The 21,761-nt window shown below is 42.8% G+C and overlaps 1 protein-coding gene across 3 annotated transcripts in view; it reads right to left on the bottom strand.

Moving 5' to 3' along the window:
• The window catches only part of LOC121291867 (nuclear GTPase SLIP-GC-like), a 168,431-nt gene extending 147,289 nt beyond the window's left edge, over positions 1-21,142 (bottom strand). Inside the window, exons 1-3 of one of the 3 annotated variants that reach the window (XM_041213488.1) lie at positions 21,055-21,142; positions 14,032-14,095; positions 7,056-7,163 (exon numbers count right to left, since the gene is read on the bottom strand). In XM_041213488.1, the coding sequence (XP_041069422.1) occupies positions 7,056-7,163; positions 14,032-14,074 (151 nt within the window). In that variant the 5' untranslated portion in view covers positions 14,075-14,095; positions 21,055-21,142. Of the gene's footprint in view, positions 1-7,055; positions 7,164-14,031; positions 14,096-20,556; positions 20,895-21,054 lie in introns of those variants that run through there. The other 2 variants (XM_041213486.1, XM_041213487.1) reach the window with 2 other exon arrangements.
• Positions 21,143-21,761: the final 619 nt, after the last annotated feature.

Genomic DNA, 21,761 nt, shown 5'->3' with positions numbered 1-21,761 from the left:
GGTTTACCATGGAAATTAGAGATAGTATTAGATGCAAGGAAGAGGCATACAAATTGGCCAGAAAAAACAACAGACCTGAGGATTGGGAGCAATTTAGAATTCAGCAAAGGAGGACCAAGGGGTTGATTAAGAAGAGGAAAATAGAGTACGAGAGTAGGCTTGCAGGGAACATAAAAACTGACTGTGAAAGTTTCCATAGGTATGTGAAGAGAAAAAGATTGGTGAAGACAAATGTAGGTCCCTTACAGTCAGAAACAGGGGAATTTATAATGGGGAACAAAGAAATGGCTGACCAACTAAATATATACTTTAGTTCTGTCTTCACAAAGGAGGACACTAATAACATACAAGAAATGTTATTGAACGCAGGGTTTAGTGAGAGGGAGGAACTGAAAGAAATCAGTATTAGTAGGGAAATGGTGTTGGGGAAATTGTTGGGATTGAAGGCCGACAAATCCCTAGGGCCTGATTTGCCGGCCTTCAATCCCATCAATTTCCCCAACACCATTTCCCCAGGGCCTGATAATCTACATCCCAGAGTACTTAAGGAAGTTGCTCTAGAAATAGTGGATGCAATGGTGGTCATCTTCCGGGATTCTATAGACTCTGGAACAGTTCCTACAGATTGGAGGGTAGCTAATGTAACCCCACTATTTAAAAAGGGAGGCAGAGAGAAAACAGGGAATTATAGACCAGTCAGCCTGACGTCAGTAGTGGGGAAAATTCTAGAGTCCATTAAAAAATATTTAACAACTGAGCACGTGGAAAACAGTGGCAAAATCGGACAGAGTCAGCATGGATTTACAAAAGGGAAATCATGCTTGACAAATCTCAAATCTACTGGAATTTTTCGAGGATGTAACTAGTAGAGTTGATGAAGGGGAGCCAATGGATGTGGACTTTCAGAAGGCTTTCGATAAAGTCCCACATAAGAGATTGGCATGTAAAATTAAAGCGCATGGGATTGGGGGTAATATATTGAGATGGATAGAAAACTGGTTGGCAGACAGGAAACAAAGAGTAGGAATAAACGGGTCTTTGTCCGAATGGCACGCAGTGACTAGTTATTCCAGTTATTCACAATATATATTAATGATTTAGATGAGGGAATTAAATGTAATATCTCCAAATTTACAGATGACACAAAGCTGGGTGGGAGGGTGAGCTGTGAGGAGGATGCAGAGATGCTTCAGTGTGATTTGGACAAGCTGAGTGAGTGGGCAAATTCATGGCAGATGCAGTATAATGTGGATAAATGTGAGGTTATCCATTCTGGTAGCAAAAACAGGAAGGCAGATTATTATCTGAATGGCTATAAATTGAGAGAGGGGAATGTGCAATGAGACCTGCTTGCCCTTGTACACCAGTCGCTGAAGGTAAGCATGCAGGTGCAGCAGGCGGTAAAGAAGGCAAATGGTATGTTGGCCTTCATAGCCAGAGGATTTGAGTACAGGAGTCTTGCTGCAATTGTACAGGGCCTTGGTGAGACCACACCTGGAATATTGTGTGCAGTTTTGATCTCCTTACCTGAGGAAGGATGTACTTGCTATACAGGGAGTGCAGCGAAGGTTTACTCGACTGATTCCTGGGATGGTGGGACTGACATATGAGGAGAAATTCGCTGGAGTTCATAAGAATGAGGGGGGGATCTCATAGAAACCTATAAAATTCTAACAAGACTAGACAGGGTAGATGCGGGAAGGATGTTCCCGATGATGGGGGAGTCCAGAACCAGGGGTCACAGTCTGAGGATATGGGGTAGACCATTTAGGACTGAGATGAGGAGAAGTTTCTTCACCCAAAGAGTGGTGAGCCTGTGGAATTCGTTACCACAGAAAGTAGTTGAGACTTGCAGGATGCGTTTCTGGTGGTCGCACACCAGCTGCATTCAGCGAATGGAAGGCCTTGTGGTTGATGTAGTTCATCGTGTGTTGCGATGGAGATCTGAGCGCCACACTAGTGCAGTTGATGGCACTCTGCACCTGTGAGAAACCTGAGATCTAGGTGAATCCAGTCACTGTTGCATCCTGGCTCTCCTAGTCCCGGGCAAAATACACAAAGTTGACCCTCACAAAGATTGGCATCCGTGACCTCATGGATGCATTTGTGGGTGGAGGCTCGAGAGACCCCACAGAGGTCACCTGTGGAGCCCTGAAAGAAGCCACTGGCATAAAAATTGAGCGCCGTGGCCACTTTTACAGCCACAGGCAGTGGATGTCCTCCATGTCCCCTTGGCACCAAGTCCTGCAGTAACTGGATGATGTGAGCAACCAGTTCCCTAGACATTCACAGTCCTTGGAGACACTGGTTCTTGGTCATCTGCAGGAATGAAAGGCGGCTTCGATAGACCCTGGGTCTAGCTAGAAGTCAGCCTGCAACAGCTCACTGTGGCTCTTGGGTGGTGTGTGCGGAAGCCCCAGCCGCTCCTTCTTCCTGAGGTTGCTGATCCTGCCTCTGCACAGCCAGGAGCCTCAGTCACTCTCTCCTCCATCTTCTTCGTGCTCTGTAGGCCATCAGGCTTACAGCTAGTTCACCAGGCTCCCTGATCCTGATGTACTCCTCCTGCAGGATGAAAGAGAGAGACATGTGGGTTGGCTTGGGTTTACTAAGAACCTCTCCTGGTTAAGTGTGATAGCCCCTTAACGCTTCCTGGAGAGTGCTGACCAACACTTGGATGGCCAGGGACTAGTGCGCTGCATGACAGCCCTGTTAGTTTGAGCGATGGGGGAGACTGGTCCAAACCAGGAATAAAAAGATTGCAAGGGGCTGTGAGCACCTCCAGCAGTGACTGCTACATGGCTAGCTTTAGCGAAGAGATTGTACAGCACGTGCAGTCCAGCTGCTCCACAGTCCACTAAAGTGCTCATGAATTTGCAGTCTGTGCCGGGGAGGGGGGTGTGGGGTGCAGGGAAGTTCAAGAGAGCATTGTGGCGCTTTGATATCTCTGCATTGCTTGAGGGGGCAGATAAGCTGGGAGCCCGACCCCATTCACATCACTGTGGCTGTGCCTGAACTGTCTCAGTTGGAGAGGAATGGTCACTTTCTACAGATTTCCCGAATGCGTGGCCACTTCCCTCACCCACCCTACCCCCAACCACCCCACCCCCAACCCTGAAAGCTTGTGCGCTATATTCAACGGCAGGGCTGGCCTTGCCCCCCCACCCCCGCCGCCACAAAACACTTCAACAGCAAGGCTGCACCTACCCCCTGCTCCCCATCACCCTCAAAAGTCACCTCCGAGGCAGGGCGGCACTGAACCCTGACCCCTCGGCACCTGCAAAGCAACAGGTGACCCTGGCGAGCTCTGCAGGATGTTGCTGTTCAGTCACCTCCAGTTCCCCCAAAGTGAAGCTGCCAAGCGCACATCACCTCTGTTGTGAAACACGTCAGCGTGCTTTCCCACCGACATGGATGGATGATCCAGCCGGGGTACAAGAGCCTGGCAGGATGGCCTGATAATGATGTGCTGATGTATCAAAATGAGGTTCCCGATGACCGATGGTGGGAAACGTGGCCCCGCTGTTGGTGGGCCGAGTGAACAATCATGATCTGCCTTCCTGCTGTCGTGAAACCAATCGTGCCATATTGTCCACTCATGCCACCTATCACACCCGCTGTCAGCGGGCACAGAAAACTCCGTCCAATGATTTTCAAAGAACCCAGTTAACACCTCCATAATATTGCTGAGAAAAGAGACATGCTGTTGAAGCTTTTCATCCTGCATTCATCAGGACAGACACAAGAATACAAAATTTCAAAAGTAACAGCAATTTATATTGTATGAAGAAAGAGGTGCTGAGTGTTCAGCCAGCGGACTCTGATTGGTAGAGGCACTGCCATGGGGAATACACCAGGGAACAGTTATCCCAAGCTTTTTTTTTAAATTGAGAAAAGCGCAATACATGGTCTACATATAGCAATGCTATGTCCATGTGCTCTTTCAACATTGCTAGCCCAATGGAAGGCAGTAGACATTTGCGCCATGTCTGTATATCATTTGCAATCTAGATGCTCCACTAGTGTCTGAATCTGTATTCATTGAACTTATGAACTCAGCAACTCATGTAGTGGAGTTCAGCTTTAACAACACCATGTATATCCAAATAGATAGTGTTGCCATGGGAGCTCCTCTAGGTCCAGCTCTCACTGACACCTTCATCAGTTTCCACAAGAAACATGCTTTCGATGAATGACTCCTAACTCTGTACCCCTTGCATTTTTACGATACTTAGATGATACATTTGCTATTTTTGAATCTGCAGCTGCATGAAAGAATTTTCTTACACACCTTAATGGGCTCCATCCCATGCTCAAATTCACCTTTGAAATGGGGCAGCCTAAGAGCTCCCTTTCCTCGATGTGCTAGTTGAGAAATTCACTAATGGGATCTCTACTACTGTCTACCACAAGCCTACCTTCACTGGTCAATATACTCATTGGGATTCCTACAGCTCCATGCGCTATATGACTGGCCTGATCTACAACCTCATAAATTGGGCCCAAAGCATTTGCTCACCATGCAAACTTGATGCCGAAATAGGGTGCTTCAAAGCTAGCCTGCAGGATAATTGCCACCCTGATTGAATCACTGCTCATTATATATTGTGCAAACTCGGGAATGGGCATAGGGCCACCACTTTCAGTCCTGAAAAGTGCCCAGTTTACCTCAAATTACACTGGAAGTATGAGATGTCTCAAAACCTGACCAACAGGTACTGTTTCACGCTGCTCCTATGCAGTAGCAACACGAGTGGCATTCTCCACAAACAGGATTCTGCTGTCAAGCCAAAAAGACGTTGTGCCTACCACACAAATGAGTAATGTGGTGTATGAATTTCAGTGTTGGTGTGATGCCAGGTATATAGGCCATATGTCTCGATAACTGGTGGATCATATCAAACATCATGTCCCTTTGGCTGTTCGCAACAGGTAGAAAATTGATTGTACTCAACCAGCCCATGCTTGCAAAATTCAGAATACAGTGTCCAACATTAGATATGATGACTGAACAATCTCGAGTTTGCTAAGAATTACACCAACAGCCAATTTAAAATGATCAATTGAGCCCACGGTGTGCTCGCTTACACGTGCCAGAAGCTACATATGTTCAAACCCAGGGCCTTGTCCTCTGCAAGCAGAAGGAATTGTGTCTTTTTTAATTAAATAAAAGCATGGGGGAGAACTGTTCGCTGGTGCACTCCCCATGGCAATGCCTCAACAGAGTCAACTTGCTCTTTTGAATTTAAGTAAAAGTTTGTGGGATAACAGTTCTCTGCTGCATTCTCCATGGCAATGCCTCTACTAATTAGAGTCCACTTGCCAACCAATTAACACCCTTTTCCCACACTGTATAATTTGTTGTTCCCTTTCAAATTTGGCATTCTTGCATTTGTCCTGATGAGTGCAAGATGAAAAACTTCAACAGCATGTCTCTTATTTCTGTACTACCAAGCAACTATTCATATACCTCCTGTTGGATCCTTGTCACTAGTTTAGTTGGAATAATGGATCCGGGTTGCACACTTGTTTCGGGATGACCAAGTTGGTACCATAGACATAGCAGGTCAGCAGACAGTTCTTATGTAGAACACATTCTATTTATTTACTAAGGAACTTAGCAGCTACACTTGTGTACTTACAACTAAACCCTTATCTCTACACTACAGACTCTTACTCCAAGCTACTCACTACTAACTACAGGCTACAGACTACTAAAGTAGCCCACGCTATCCTGTCACTGGATAAGATCATGTGATGTTCTATTATAACATTCTTCTTAAAGGTATGTTACCACACCTCCTTAATAATGGATTCCAGCATTTTCCCCAACAACTGATGTTAGGCTAACTGGTCTATGGCTCTCCCTTTTTTCTCTCCCTCCTTTCTTGAATAGTGATGTTAATTTGTCAGCTTCCAAGCCACCAGCGCCATTCTAAAAGTTAGAGAAATTTGGAACATCACAACCAAGACATGCACTATCTCTGTAACCACCTCTTTTAGAAACCTCAGATTTAGGGGTTTATTTGCTTTTAATCCCATTAGTTTCCTTAGTGTTTTTCCTCTAATGATATTAATGATACTTAATTATTCTCTCATTAGCCTACTATTTTTGTTATGTAAATGCAAAGCAAATGGAATGTCGGCCTTTATTACAAGGGGCAAAAACAAAAATAGCTGGAAAAACTCAGCAGGTCTGACAGCATCTGTGGAGAGAGACAGAAATCTGTGGATTTCTCTCCACAGATGCTGTCAGACCTGCTGAGTTTTTTTCCAGCATTTTTTGTTTCTGTTTCAGATTTCCAGCATCCGCAGTATTTTGCTTTTATTTAGGGGATTCGAGTACAAGAATAAGGACGTTTTGTTGCAGTTGTATAGGGCTTTGCTGTGACCACCTGGAGCACCAGGTACAGTTTTGGTCTCCTTATCCAAGGAAGGAAATTCTTGCCTGAGAGGGGTGCGACGACAGTTCACTAGATTGATTCTTAGGCTGAGGGGTGTTGTCCTATGATGAGCAATTGGGTACACCAGGCCTCTACTTTCCTACATTCTCTAGGGGTTAGAACAATTAGGTCATCTCATCGAAACATAAGATTTTGAGAGAGCTTGATAAGATAAATGCTAAGAGGCTGTTTCTCCTGGCTAGGTAGTCTAGAACTAAGGGGCATAGCCTTAGGATAAGGGATTTAGGGCAGAGGTGAGGAGAATTTTTTTTCATTCATAATCTATTTCAGAGGGCTGTGGATCTTCAATCATTGAGAATTTTCAGTGCAAAGTTTAACATAATTTTTGGATTCTCAGGGAATCAGGTTATGTGGGGATTAAGCAGGAATGTAGAGTCGTGGTTGAAGATCAGCCCTGGTCTTACTGGATGGCAGAGCAAGTTCGAGGGGCACTATTGCCCACTCCTGCTCCTATTTATTATGTTCTTACATCCAATATTATGATTAGACAGTTTCATTAATAACTAGAACTCCCCACCTCATAACAATGAAAAGATAACTATCCCAGTTCCTTCTCCCATGTGTCAGCTAAAATGCCCAAATTTGTAGACTCACAGTTTTCCCACAGTTGCTGATCTTCTGTTGTGATAGAAGGGTTGTTGATGTAGCGTCCTCTGTACCTCTTTCTCCCTGATGGTTCAGGTGTCATCTTTCTCTTGGCACCTTTGAAGATTAATATTTAAAAATTTACTATTCCACCAACCTTTGTTGTCATCATCCAATACCATCATCTATTAATCACAGAATGATACAGGACAGCAGGCCTTTCAGCCTATCAGGCCTGTGCTGGCTCTTTGATAGCGTTATCCCACTCCCCTGCTGTTTCTCCATAGCCTTGCAAGTTTTCCTCTTTGAGTATTTATCCTATTTCCTTTTGAAAGTTATTACTGAATCAGCGTTCACCATCTTTTCAGAAAGAGCATTGCAGATTAGAATAATCTGCTGCATAAATTTTAGTTTTCCTCATGTTGCTTCTGATTCTTTTCGCCAATCATTTTGAACTTATGGCCTCTAGTTACCACAGGCATTCTGCCACAGGCAACAGTTTCTCTTTATTTACCCTATTAAAACCCTTCATGATTTTGAAAACCTCTATCAAATCTCCCCTTAGCCTTCTCTCTTTCAAGAATAACCCCAGATTCTTCCACCTTGACACATAACTGAAGGCCCTTATCCATGGTACCATTCTGGTAGATCTCTTCTGCACCCTCTCTAAGGCTGTGACATTGTTCCCAAAGTGTAGTGCCCAGAACAGAACACAGTACTGAGACCTAACTGGGGATTTAGAAAGGTTTAGTATACCTTCCTTGCTTTATCTCTATGCCTCAAATCATAAAGCCAAGGATCCCACATGCTTTAATAGTCTTATGCTTAACTTCTGCCACTTTCAAAGATTTATGTAAAAACGATCCCAGGATTCAGCATTCCTTCACCCCCTTCTAAAATTGCACCATTTAGTTTACATTGTCTCTCCTCATTCTTCCTACCAAAATTTATCATTTCACATTTCTCTGCATTCAATTTCATCTGCCACGTGTCTGCCCATTTCATCAGTCTATCTATATCCACATGAAGACTGTTACTATTCTTCTCAATGCTTACCACATTTCCAAGTTTTGTGTCATTTGCAAACTCTGAAATTATGTCCTTTATAATATTACGGAAAGAATTTGTGTTTTTACTCTACTTGATCAGTGTGTTTGTATGTAAGAGGGGTGTGTTTACCCTCAGAGTGAGTGTCCCAATTAAATAATTCCAGCAGCAAACATTTTGAGAGTTTTAAATAAAAGCTATTTATTCTTACCCACTTATCCCAAAAAATAAACAATGTTACACACACACACACACACACACACACACACACACACACACACACACACACACACACACACACACACACACACACACACACACACACACACACACACACACACACACACACACACACAGCTTTAAAATTGAAGTGATGGTCTTGTAAAACGAAGGATTCTCAGCGTGACATGAGGTTTCTTGTAATTGAATTTCTAGGAAGTTGGTTTTCAGATGAACTCGAAGTTGGTAACGGTTGGGGGAGTCCTTCTCTTGGGATTTCCCACTTATGAGGTATTGCTCGATTACCTTGGCTGCTTGATGGCTTGCAACTAGTTCAATGGCTTTTGGTTGAACTTATGTATGCAAGCAGCTTCTTGCTGATTTTAAAGCAGACAAAATGGTTCCCTCATCAGGTGACTTCCACAAGTTCAAAGTCCTTTTCCCAAACAAAAAGTGGTGTGTATGTTGATCCCAATCATCCCGTATTGTTAGTTGACAACTTGAGACTCACTCAGTTTGGTTTGGATCAGGAAAACCATCACCATACAATGAAAGGTTGATAGGATCCATTCACATCCGTCTTACACACATTTGTCCAGGGTGAAAGAGTGAGACAGACCAGCTGGAGTTCTATGGTTATTTTGTGTTCACCCATCCTTAAAAAAAGGAATGTGTGAATTCCCCAGATGCCTGTGAATGTCCATATTTAATTAGGTATTCGCTTGAGACTTGAGACTGTCCGAACCTCAAATGCCAAAGGTCACATGATTTGCAATGGCCATTTTAATAGTCTGTTTGTGTCCAGTTTTTTCAAAGTATTAACTGAGAGTTCATAATATACTGGGACAAGACAACAATCAAATTTGGGTTACTTCCATGTATCAAAAAGAGTAGTGGTCTTAGTACTAATCCCTGGGAGACACTGCCTTCTAGTCTGATAAACAACTATTCACCACTACTCTCTGCTTTCTCTCCCTCAGCCAATTCTGAAGGCTGACTGGCCTGGCAATGCTGGGTTTTTCTTTTGTCTCTCGTCTTCTCGTCTTTTGTAAACACTTGCAATCCTCCAATCCTCTCGCAGCACCTTCATATATATGGAAGACTGAAGATTGTGGCCAAGCCACTGAAATTTACACTTCTACGTTCCTCAGCAACCTAGGATGCACTCCATCTGGATCGGGGACTTTTCAACTTTGAGCACTACCAATCTTTTAAATACATAAACTGATAATGTAGAGAGTGATTAAAACACAGCCCAATAATGTACAGAGTAGCTGTGAAGGGACTGCTGGATGGTGTAAAAACTGATTTGGTTCGCTAAAGTCCCTTAGGTTAGAAAATATACTGTCCTTTTCTGGCCTGGCCCATAAGTGATGCCAGACCTACAGCAATATAATTGACTCTTATGTACACAGGATTACATAGGATAAATGGCACAGAAACAGGCCATTCAGCCCAACCAGTCCATGCTGATGTTTATGCTTTACTCAAGCCTCCTCCCATCTTGCATCATCAAAACCTTCTATTCCCTTCTCCCACTATTCACTTCAACCACACCCTGTGGTAGAAAGTTCCACATCCTCACCACTCTCTGGGTAAAGAAGTTTCTTCTGAATTCCCTATTGGATTTCTTGGTGACTATCTCATGTTGATGGCCTCTAGTTCTGCTCTTCCCCACAAGATGAAACATTCTCTCTGTAACAACTCTATCAAAACCTTTCAGAATTTTGCATACCTCCATTTAGTCACCCTTAAGAGACCCAGCCTGTCAATCCATTCCTGATACGTATACCCAAACATTTCTGGTACCATCCTTGTAAGTTTTCTCTGCACCCTCTCCAGTGCCTCTATATCCTTTTTATAATATGGGGACCAGAACTGCACACAGTGCCCTCAGTGTGGTCTAACCAAGGTTCAGTTCAGGTTTAGTATAACTTCCCTACTTTTCAATTCTATCCTCTAGAAATCAAACCTAGGCTTGGTTTTTTTTCTCGAAGGGCCTTGTTAACCCACGGGGCATGTTTAGTGATTGATGCATTTGTACTCCAAGATCCCTTTGTTCCTCTACCTCACATGGACTTGCACCTTCAAGTAATGTGACCTTCCTATTCTTCCCACCAAAATGCACTACCTCACATTTATCTGTGTTGAACATCATTTGCCAATTATCTCTCCATTTTGCAAGCTGATTAATGTCCTTTCAGTGTCATCTCTCACACCAGGACTGCAGCATGTTCAAGGAACTGACAAGAGCTGGCAAGAGAACAGCCCAGCCTCGGTCCCTATTCTTCCGAGAGTCTCAGTGGATCCTGAGACTGCAGCAACTGGAAGAAAGTTCCCAGGGCTTAGAGCAGTTTCCTAAGCCCCAGTCCCTCCCTCTCTCCTGCACACTGATCCTCCAATCACAGCTTCACTTTCTCCCAATCTCATTCCGTCTGCTCTTCGGTTTGAATCACAGCTCGTGTACTTCCTTCAGTCACCTTCACAATTAACCTGTACCCTCAGCTCTTCTGCTCTGCAGGAATACACCCTTTTAAATTATAAATTGTAATAATTATATCTGCTGTTCAACCTCCAACTGCACTAACTCAATTACTAACAGTACAAGCGACCCTTCACTGTGGTTAAAAGGAGCATTAATTGGGAACTTACAATACATGGCACCATCTGCAACTCAGAAATTTCTACTCAGAAAAGTGAGGGGTCCACTACAAGTGCTTGCAATGCTCCCTGTATGTCATCTGTTACCAGATGAAAACAAGGCTAGATATTTCACTGGTAACCTGAAAATAACCAGTGTCATAGAAACCGATTATGGTGTGATGTTCATCCTTCTCCAGGTAAACAGAAGCAAATAACTCCTTGCATTGTAATGTATGTTAATGTCCGCTTGGAGCTCAGTATAATCCGAGCAACTCAGCCAAACACATCACGTGGCAGCAGGACTATGCCGTATGCTTGGGTGAGGGGAGGGTTATGTCAAATCGGATCTGGCTTGTTGCGCATTTTTATCCAGCCCACAAATCTCTGCTCAGAGGCCAACTGGTTTCCCAAGCGCTACCAACTTGCCCCCAACAAAACCTTAACAGCTGAATTTGGAGTCCTGGAGTTTCTAAAGACAGTCTGTCCAAGGATTCCAGGGGTGATCTCCTGGGGATGGCATTGATCACCCATGGCTAGCAGTGATCTCCCGGGGATGGCAGTGATCTCCCGGGGCTGGCAGTGATCTCCCGGGGCTGGCAGTGATCTCCCGGGGCTGGCAGTGATCTCCCGGGGCTGGCAGTGATCTCCTGGGGCTGGCAGTGATCTCATGGAAGTAAATAAATAGAAAGGAAGGAGCAATCTACCTTATTCCATTTACCAGCTCTTGGCCGGTTGCATTAGAGCTTACAATACTTGAAGCGCATATCCAAATGTTTTTTAAATACAGTGAGGGTTTTTGTCTCTACCTCCCTTTCAGGCAATGAGTTCCAGATCTCCACCATACTCCGGATGAAAAATTTCTGCTTGAATCCCCTCTAAACCTTGTGCCTCTTACCCAAAATCCCACACCCTTAGTTTGGAGCCCTTGACCAGGGAAAATAGGACCTTCCTATTCACTCTACCTAAACACCTCACAATTTTAAACACTTCAATTAAATCTCCACTCAGCCTGCTCTGTTCCTAAGAAAAGAACCCAACATATCCCATCTTTCTTCATAATTAAAACTCTGCAGTCAGGCAACATCCTCATAAATCTACTCTGTACCTTCTCTAATGCATTCACATCTTTCCTGCAGTGCAGTGACCAAAATATACACAGTACCCCAGATAGGAACAGTTTTCCAGGATTTGAAGCAGTTTTCTGAGCCCTAGTGCCTCCCTCTCTCCGCCACAGTGGTGCTGTAGATCCTCCAATCACAGCTTGACTTTCTCTCACTCTCATTCCATCCACTCGTTGTGTTTGAATCACAGCTCGTGTATGTCCTTCAGTCACCTTCACACATTAACCTGTAGCCTCAGCTCCTCTGCTCTGCAGGAAAACACCCTTTCAAATTATAAAGTCAGGCCATAAAAGTGGATCTAGGAAATGGAGCAGCAGAAGTGGCTCAAAGGGGAGAGATCTAACATTCCCCAACATTAAAATGGGCAAAATACTAAGGCTGCAAAGAGAGAGTTCAAAAGTAGACCCAAAGCTAGTGAGTGAAGTTGATTGGGCAAAGGACAATGAGTTTCCACTCTGAGACTAAATCCTCAAACCACTTACATTGCAAAACCAACTCACTTACATTTTAGGCTATAAAACAGGAATCAGAGAACCTGGGGAATGATCCTGGTGCTGAAAACAGTTCTAGTGAGGATGAAAGGCCTTGCATAGATGAAGATGTGTGTAGCAGGGAGTGTTATGTACCTGCAGCTTATAGATAATTATTACTGAAACAGCCAGTTATGTTTTCATAACACATCAGGAGTAAACAAGGTCAAGCTGAAAGGGAGCATTCCTGACCAGAATAGTAGGTGGCTCAGTCTCAGGCCCATTCTGATCCTGTGTTCACTCTCTTATTCTTCTCATTTTCAACACATATTCCGGTGTGGCATGATTGAAATGTCTAAAATTATGAAAGCTGGGATGGTGTAGATAAAAGCAGACAGCTTCCAGTTGATGAAGAGTCAATGGTGATGAGGAGTGGACAATGGCAATGTCACTGGATAGTAATCCAGAGGCCCAGGCTAATGCTCTGGGGACATGGGTTCAGCTGGTGGAATTTAAATTCAATTAATGAACCTGAAATCTACAGCTAGTCTCAGTAATGGTGACCGTGAAACTGTCATTGATTGTTGTGAAAACCTATCTGGTTCACTAATGTCCTTTAGCGAAGGAAATCTGCTGCCCCTACCTGGTATGGCCTACATATGATTCCAGACCCACAACAATGTGGTTGACTCTTAACTGCCCTCTGACATGGTCTCGTAAGCCACTCAGTTCAACGGCAATTAGGGATCGGCAACAAATGCTGGCCTTGCCTGTGACACTGACATCCCATGAAGGAATGAAAAACGGACCCACAGAAACAAGATGAAATATAAGAATTTAAGATATTTACACTACAGAGTAGGAGAAATCTCTTCACACAGATAGTGATGAGGCTATAGGATGCACTTCCAGGGTTAGTAATTGGAGCACAGTTCTTGTGACATGTGTTTTCGTGTTTTATCTAAGACAGTTATTTGCTCCAAATATTGATGCTATGGCTCAATCGAAGAGGTACCAGGTATCAGAGATCAGTAGCAACAGAAATTAAAGTCTAAACATAAATAAGCACCAATTGATATGTACCAATAAGTACAAAAGTAAATACTGTATCTTCATTTATTTTTATTTTAAGAACTTACTGTATGTTGAATCTGGCTCATGCCAAGTGCCAGGCCCATCAGAGACAATGAGTCTAACCTCCCAGGATTGAGCTATACTGAGCCCAGGAGTCAGAGGCAGGTTCTGGATACAGCCAGGAGCAGTTTTCTATGCTGGATGGATATAAGTTCGGTACAAAACTGAAGCTATGATAAATGGACCATGCCACCACTGTGATCTCACACTTTCGTCAGCCTCTCCAGTAGTATTTGGCACTTAGCTCCCCTGGGCAGTGCAGAGGGTGGTCTTTCTTGAATGAACCTAGGACCCAATCATTTTCTGCATCAAAAAGTAAAAAGCTCAATATTGTAACACAGTGAGCTGTACCTGGGGAATTGCTGGTGGCTCTCTCTGAATCAGCCAACTCCATTGTTTCGATCTGAAATCTGATCTGAAAGAAAAGCATTTCTATTATTAGGCAATAGTGTAGTTCAGCATGAAGATGACTGTAGATTTAACAGCACCTGAGCAAACCTGATTGTAGACTCTTGGAGCAATTCATCTTCTTTCTATTACATGAACTTTTCTCAGTTCTTCAATCAGTCCAAAACCTCTAGAAATTAGTGGGGGCTATACTTTTCAATAAACCCTCATGTTGTAGGCTGACATCATTACAATTGTGGGAAGCAAAATACTGCAGATACTAGAAACCTGAAAATGCTTGAAATACTCAAGCAGGCTAGACATGGGTGTAGAAAAACAGAGTTAACACTTCAGGTCAATGGCCTTTCACGACAACTGGAAATATTAGAGACGTTACAGGTTTTAAAGCACAGTGAGTCCTCACTTAAAGTTGTGGTTACATTCCCAAAAATTGTGACTATAAGTGTAACAACTTTAAGTGAAACATACATTCCCACAGGAATCAATGTTAAAACTGGAGTTAGGTTAATACTGGAGTTAGGTTCTGTAGAACCTTCCTTATCAGAAAAAAAATTACTACATTATAGCCTGTAAGTTGAAATACTTTACATTGTTAAATTCCTACATTGGTAAATGAAATAACATTTAAAATAAAGTAAATTTAAAACTATAAAAGAAAAATGTAATATTCTACTTACAGTACCTCCTGCTCAGCACTGATCCTGTTTCCTGATCCTCCCTCTCCCTGATCCTTTGGTTGCTGCAGATCCTTCTCCTCCCTCACCCTCCGACCTGCACCCTCTCCCCCTCCCTGAAACCTCCGACCTGCAGCCTCTCCCCCTCCCTAAAACCTCGGACCTTCAGCCTCTCCCCCTCCCTGAAACCTCCGACCTGCAGCCTCATCCCCTCCCTGAAACCTCTGACCTGCAGCCTCTCCCCCTCCCTAAAACCTCGGATCTTCAGCCTCACCCCCTCCATGAAACCACCAACCTGCAGCCTCTCCCCTTCCCTGAAACCTCCGACCTGCAGCCTCCCCACCTCCCTGAAACCTCTGACCTACAGCCTCTCTCCCTCCCTGAAACCTCCGACTTGCAGCCACTCCCCCTCCCTGAAACCTCTAACCTGCAGCCTCTCCCCTTCACTGAAACCTCTGACCTGCAGCCTCTCCCCTTCCCTGAAACCTCCAGCCTGCAGCCTCACCCCCTCTCTGAAACCTCCGACCTGCTGCCTCCCCCCTCCCTGAAACCTTCAATCTGCAGCCTCTCCCCCTTCTTGAACCACTCTCTTGCTGAATCTCGAATGGGAAGTTCAGCGAAAGGGTCAAGAACCAATAGACGCCGTATTTCAGAGGATCAGAGAGTGAGTGAGTGAGACGACTCCAAAATGGTGCCAATCAGGTCACGCAGAAAACAACATTAAAACGAATGGTGCAATGCTAAACAAGATTACTGGCCACATTAACTTACCAACGTTAAAGCGAAACAATGTTAAATTGTTAAATGGGAGCTTATTGTACAGACGCAGGGAAAGGGAGTGTTAGAAAATAGAGATAGTTTAAGTACGTTATATTGGTATTTGTGGGTGTTAGGAATGACTTTTAGCTTTAAAGTTTAAGTTTGATTTGTATTTCTGTATCTATAAGTTAAGAAGGGCCAAATGAAGTTTTAGTTTCACTTTAAAAAATCATTTGGCATTTCTAATGAGGAGTTTTACGATGCCTATAAAGGAAAGGTAAACTTACAAGTGTAGAAGGATTGGAACGTTGGCTAGCAACAGGGGGCCAGAGAGGGAGCTCCCTCCCACAGATCCACACACACAAGAGAAACAGCAGTTGTTCTGGAAGCTGTTTGAATGCAGTTGGTTCTGAAAGTTGCTGCCAGGAGAGACTGGAGCAAAGGGGACAGATAGCCAATCCCAAGCTGAAGAAAAAGCCCTGAAATCCAGAGAGTGAAAAAGGTGAAAGTGCAAAGATGACTTTCTAGCCACAGGAAGGACAGGAACCTGGGAAAAGGTCCTGTTAAGTGAAGTTAAGAGTGAGGGGCAGAGAGAAAGGCTCCATGCTTCAGATTTAAAAGAGACAAAAACTGCAGAAAGCAGAGTTAAAGTGAGAACAGCTTGCAAGAGCAAGAAGGTCCAAAGAGGCAACTGAAGGTTTGTAACTCTTTGCTATGAACATGTGAAGTAGTGGTGCATTGTTGACACCTGAGTTGGTGAGAGAGCGTATGTGGAAGACAGCTTGAATGCATCTGGTGACCCAGGGAAGAGAAACATCGGAAAGAGAGTTCGAAACCTTCGAGGTGAACCTTTGCAAAAGGCGTCTGAGAAAAAGCTTTGGTTTGGGAGAAGATTCCAAGGCATGGTCTTGGACAGTGGAGATTGAAAACCCTTGTGTGAAGGACGGAATTGAGTGAGACTGGTTGGCTCACAGTGTGACAAGCATCTGGGGGGAGTTGAGGAGAGATCCATAGCATCTGGTTGGGGTGGCATCTGTCATTTGGTTTACGAGTATGGTCTGTCTGAACACAGGATGTCATAGGTTTACATGGACTGTGTACTTACTGTGGATATTAGAGTATAAGATAGCTTTTGTAACTTGTGTTATCCTTACGAATCTGTGTACATCTGTAAAGGTATAGCTGTGGGTGAAGGAGTATTGTAATATAGTTCATCGTTTCTTGTTAAATAAATGTTTTATTCTTTTGTTAAAAGTTCATCAGCTGACCCCTGTACCTCTGTTCTGTAGCTACTCTCCACCTACCTAAACAAACAAATAAAAGTTAGGATCTATCAAGCGGGGTTCCACCCTGGGATCAGGTTTGGTCAAGGGTAACTTCAGCTGGGTTGTAACAGGGACAGAAGGAAAGAACAAAAGGAAAAGTCTGTCAAGCGGGGTTCCACCCTGGGATCAGGTTTGGTCAAGGGTAACTTCAGCTGGGGTTGTAACAGGGACAGAAAGAAAGAACAAAAGGAAAAGTCTGGGTGCAAGGCAGGAGAAATTAAATGGGTGCACGGCAAAAGGAAATGGTAGTGGGATAAGTAAAGAAATAAAAGATAGGTCTAAAGGGGGTCTAAGTGACAACAGCAGAATCATTACCAACAGCTGCTGTCCAAAAATTGTCAGCAGAGGTTATGATTTTAAATTGTCAACCAATCAATTTAAACACAAGAATCTCATTGGGTTTTCTTTGTTGATACAATTCATTGGTAGCTCTCGTTGATTTTAAGATGTGAATATTTAAATTTTCAAGATCATTGACTGAAAAATATTCCTCAGCCTACGTTCATGTTCAAGCTGTTAAAAAAGGGAAGATGGACCAAAGAGGGTCAATAGACAATCAGCAATAAACCAGCACGTAAAGATTGATATCTAGAGCTTGTGCACTCAAAGTTCCATTGCAGTTGAGCGCAACTCATCACAAAATATTACAAATGAGCAAGGCCATTTGAACCATCTTAATTCACCTATCCAGAAACATCCAACTGCCCCAACATTGCATCATCTAATTATTGTTTAAGGGTTTCTAGTCAGCTAAAATCCAATTGCAGTTTCATCAATTTCTTGATATTAGTCTTGAACTTTACTCATATAAGCTGTTTCCCTGTCCCATTATCAATCTTGGATCCCTCTCAAAGATCACCTCTAAGATGTCTCCTTTCCAGCCTGAAAAGCTCAAGTCTCTCCAGGCTTTCCCCATAACACTGGGACTTGAGGTCACTGCACTGGCAATCATTTGTGATTGATACAGGACTTGCTTAGACAGCAGCCAGGATTAGGTTAGGATTGCTCTCGCAAAGGATCAGCAGCGATATGATCAGCCAAATGGACTTCTCATGGGTTCCAAGGCTCGAAGGTCTTTCCACGTAGAGTCTTACGTTTCCTGTTTTAATTTCAGATTTCTGGCATTCTCTACCCTTGCTCAGACTGTTATGTAAGTAAACTTAGATTGTGATTTTTATTAAAAATCAATCATTCTCTGACTAAACTCACTGAATAACTAACAGGGCCAAAGGAAGCCATCTTAGAAGTAACATGTGATTCCTTGACTTTATAGATTGTTATGCTGACAATGAATTAGACAAGCCGGCAACTGACGATTTTAAGATAACCTTAATTTTGAAGAACATTTGAAAGAATCAATTGTTATTTTTAAAAGGCTTCATCATATTAAGAACTTCTTAAAAGAAGTCTTTTAACAAAATACATGACATTGCAAAATTGAAAACTTTTGTACTCTACAGTGATACAATATATTAAAACATATAGAAACATGAGCCAGTAATATCAAAATTGTAAGCAGTTTGTCTTTTAATAACAATCAAAGATTTAACTCTGGATCATTAAGAGAACTGGCATTATTAGTTCACTTTTTATAGGTATGTAGCCTTAGCTGTGTTCTGTCACTTTTGTCTTTACATTTAAATTAACTCGCTAGAATTATTTTCTTAGTTTAAGACAATCTGCATTATTAGAATGTACATAGCTATGGAAACAACAGATAAGGAACACTGGAGGAGACCAACTCATATGGATGGTTGGATCTCAACCCACAAACTAAGACCGAGTCTCAGTTTTGATTGAATAACAAGATTGAGTCTCAGCTATGATTAAATAACTATTAATTAATTGGTAATTTTATCATAAGATTGTTTTTTTCACTTACACGGGTTAATAATACGAATGCTCTGAAAGAGAATTTATGTTTGATATAAAGTCTTCTCCTAAAACTTAAGTTAAAATGTAGGCACAAAATGACTACAAAAGACTCTATTTAAATAAAAGAAAGCTTAGAAATCAAAATATAAAGTTTCATGTTTGAAATAAGATTGAACGAACACGTTGAACAAGTTCATTGTTCTCTTATCAAGGTTAATTGCGCGCAAAGGCCAAGACCAATTAAAATAAATTAAAGAAATTAAAGAAACCAATCAATGGGTGACAAGACTCCATTAATATGTGGAGAGGGAGGTCTTGAACCTTCTCTATGGGTTAAAAATCCCATCTCCAGAGACACTGTTAGAAGCTGCATTCAGACTGAAGAGAAGATACTACCCATATTCTGACTGAAGATACTTATCCAAAAGGAAGAAGTTGCCCACTTTCATGGAACTAAGCACCCATCGAAAGTCAGAGATGAGTATGCTTATGAGTTCTTAGAACCATAGAAAAGTTAAGGCACAGAAGGAGGCCATTCGGCCCATCTTGTCCATGCCAGCCCAAGGGCACCCAGGTGCCCTTTCTAATCCCACCTTCCTGCACCGAACCCATAGCCCTGCAGCTTACAGCACTTTAGGTGCAGATCCAGGTACTTTTTAAAAGAATTTAGAGGTTCTGCCTCTACCACCAACTTGGGCAGCGAATTCCAGACACCCACTACCCTCTGCGTAAAAAAGTTCTTCCTCTTGTGCCCCCTACACCTTCTGCCATTTAACTTGAATCTATGTCCCCGGTTCTAGAATTTTCCACGAAGGAAAACAATTTTATCTTGTCCATTCTATCCATTCCCCTCATAATTTTGTACATCTCAATCAATTCACCTCTCAGCCTTCTTTGTTCTAAGGAAAATAACCCCAACATATCCAATCTCTCCTTGTAGCTACACCTTTCTAACCCTGGCAACATTCTTGTAAACCTCCTCTGCACTCTCTCCAGAGCTATTACGTCCTTCCTGTAATGTGGTGACCAGAACTCTGTGGCCTCACCAGTGTTTTATACAATTCCAACATTATATCCTTACTTTTATATTCTATACCTCTGCCAATGAAGGAGTGCATTCCATATGCCTTCTTTACAACCTTGTCTACTTGAACTGCTGCCTTCAGGGACCTGTGTACTTGTATGCCCAGATCTCTCATTTCATCTACTTCTCTTAGTATATTCCCATTTATTGTGTAATCCCTGTAACTGTTTGACCTCCCTAAATGTAAGACCTCATACTTCTCTATGTTAAAATCCATCTGTCACTTTACCGCCCACTCTACTAACCCATCTATATCAATTTGGAGATTATGGTTATCCTCTACACTATCCACTACTCGGCCAATCTTTGTGTCATCTGCAAATTTTCCAATTGTGCCCCTCACGTTCACGTCCAAATCGTTAATATATAACACAAACAGCAAGGGTCCCAACACTGAGCCCTGTGTAACACCACTTGAGACAACTTTCCATTCGCAAGGGCATCCATCGACCATTACCCTGTGTTTCCTGTTACAAAGCCAACCTTTTATCCAGTTTGCCACATTACCCTGAATCCCATGGGCTTCTACTTTTCTGACCAATCTGCCATGTGGAATGATGTATTTGAAATTAGTTCAGTGTAGAAGGATCTCAGAGAATGATACTTATGAGAAGGTTTAACTGTACGGATGTATGATTCTTATGTATTTTTATTTAACTAATTCTACATTATAATTCTACAATACAACTCTGCACTAATTTATATATTTTAAAATAAAACTTCTCTGAATTCGCTTTCTGAAGAGTCTCACCTTACATTGTGGGTTTAAAGTTTGAATCTGAACCCGAGGATTAAAATGAATTACCGGTGAATTGGGTTGAATCCAACTGGAATCCATCCAAAAACCCAAAAGTTAGCTTCTTCCGCACTTTACTGCATAAAATGGCTGTCGATCCGCGGCAACTTGCGCGGGCAAGTCCTGTTGCTGGCTGCAAGAATCAGTGCCACAAGGAGTGGCACTCCTTCAATTTTGAGTTAATCAAACACAGACCAATATGTCGATCTTAGTTAGAAACCATGTTAAACAACATTGAAAAGCCTCACGGATAGGCACCGAGTGAAAGATGCTGGTTACTCCTGGGGCAGTCACATGTGTCCTCCAACTCGCAACGGTACAATCTCACTATTGGTACAATCACACTAATCCCTCATTCACTGACTACAGTTGCACAAATTCCCACTAAATGCTAACTATAAGTACACTAATTCTTCCACTCATAACTGCTATTACAGTAATTTCCACACTCACCAGATTAGAGATACGAGCATCTGTCCATCGGCTTCCCAATCACTTTCTACAGATGTTCTAGTTTCATGTTCCTGATGTTCTAGTTTCACTTTCCAGATGAGCGTGTGCCACGTGGTGAATCCAGACTCTGGGCCAATCACTGGCTGTGAATGAGAAGGTGCATCGTGAGCCACCCGTTCAGCAGCTTGAATCTGGGCTGTGAGACTCGGCCCCGCAAACTGCTGCTGTTTTATACCGGCAATATACTCCCAATCCCGTGTTAACACAGCCCTGAGCTCCCAGTTCATGCGAATGTGTGATGGTTTGGGGGAAAAGGAAATGAAAAAGATGGAAAGACTTTTAATAATATCACTCATTGAGGCTTTGAGTGATCGAGAGAGAAATTGGAAGAAGGGTGTTTAAAAAATGAATGGTGTTTGATGGGAGTTGAATAAATCATTTGGAATGACACTCAAGTTGTTAAAAACTCCGACCATGCATTTCCTCTCCACATACCTTTTCCTCCTGTTAGGTGTTGTCACATTTTTGGGCGAACTTTGTCCACGTTTGGAATAGCCTTAACAGCATCTGTGGAGAGAAAAAATATAGTTAACATTTCGAGTCCGTACAGGCGCGAAAAGTTAACTCTGTGTCTCTCTCCACAGATGCTGTCAGACCTGCTGAGTTTTTCCAGCATTTTCTGTTTTTGTCTTAGATTTCCAGCATCC

This window comes from Carcharodon carcharias, chromosome 19 (genome assembly GCF_017639515.1).
Source record: "Carcharodon carcharias isolate sCarCar2 chromosome 19, sCarCar2.pri, whole genome shotgun sequence".
Lineage (NCBI taxonomy): Eukaryota > Metazoa > Chordata > Chondrichthyes > Lamniformes > Lamnidae > Carcharodon > Carcharodon carcharias.
Note: the sequence above shows the minus strand (reverse complement) of the source record. Positions and strands in the feature narration are given on the sequence as shown.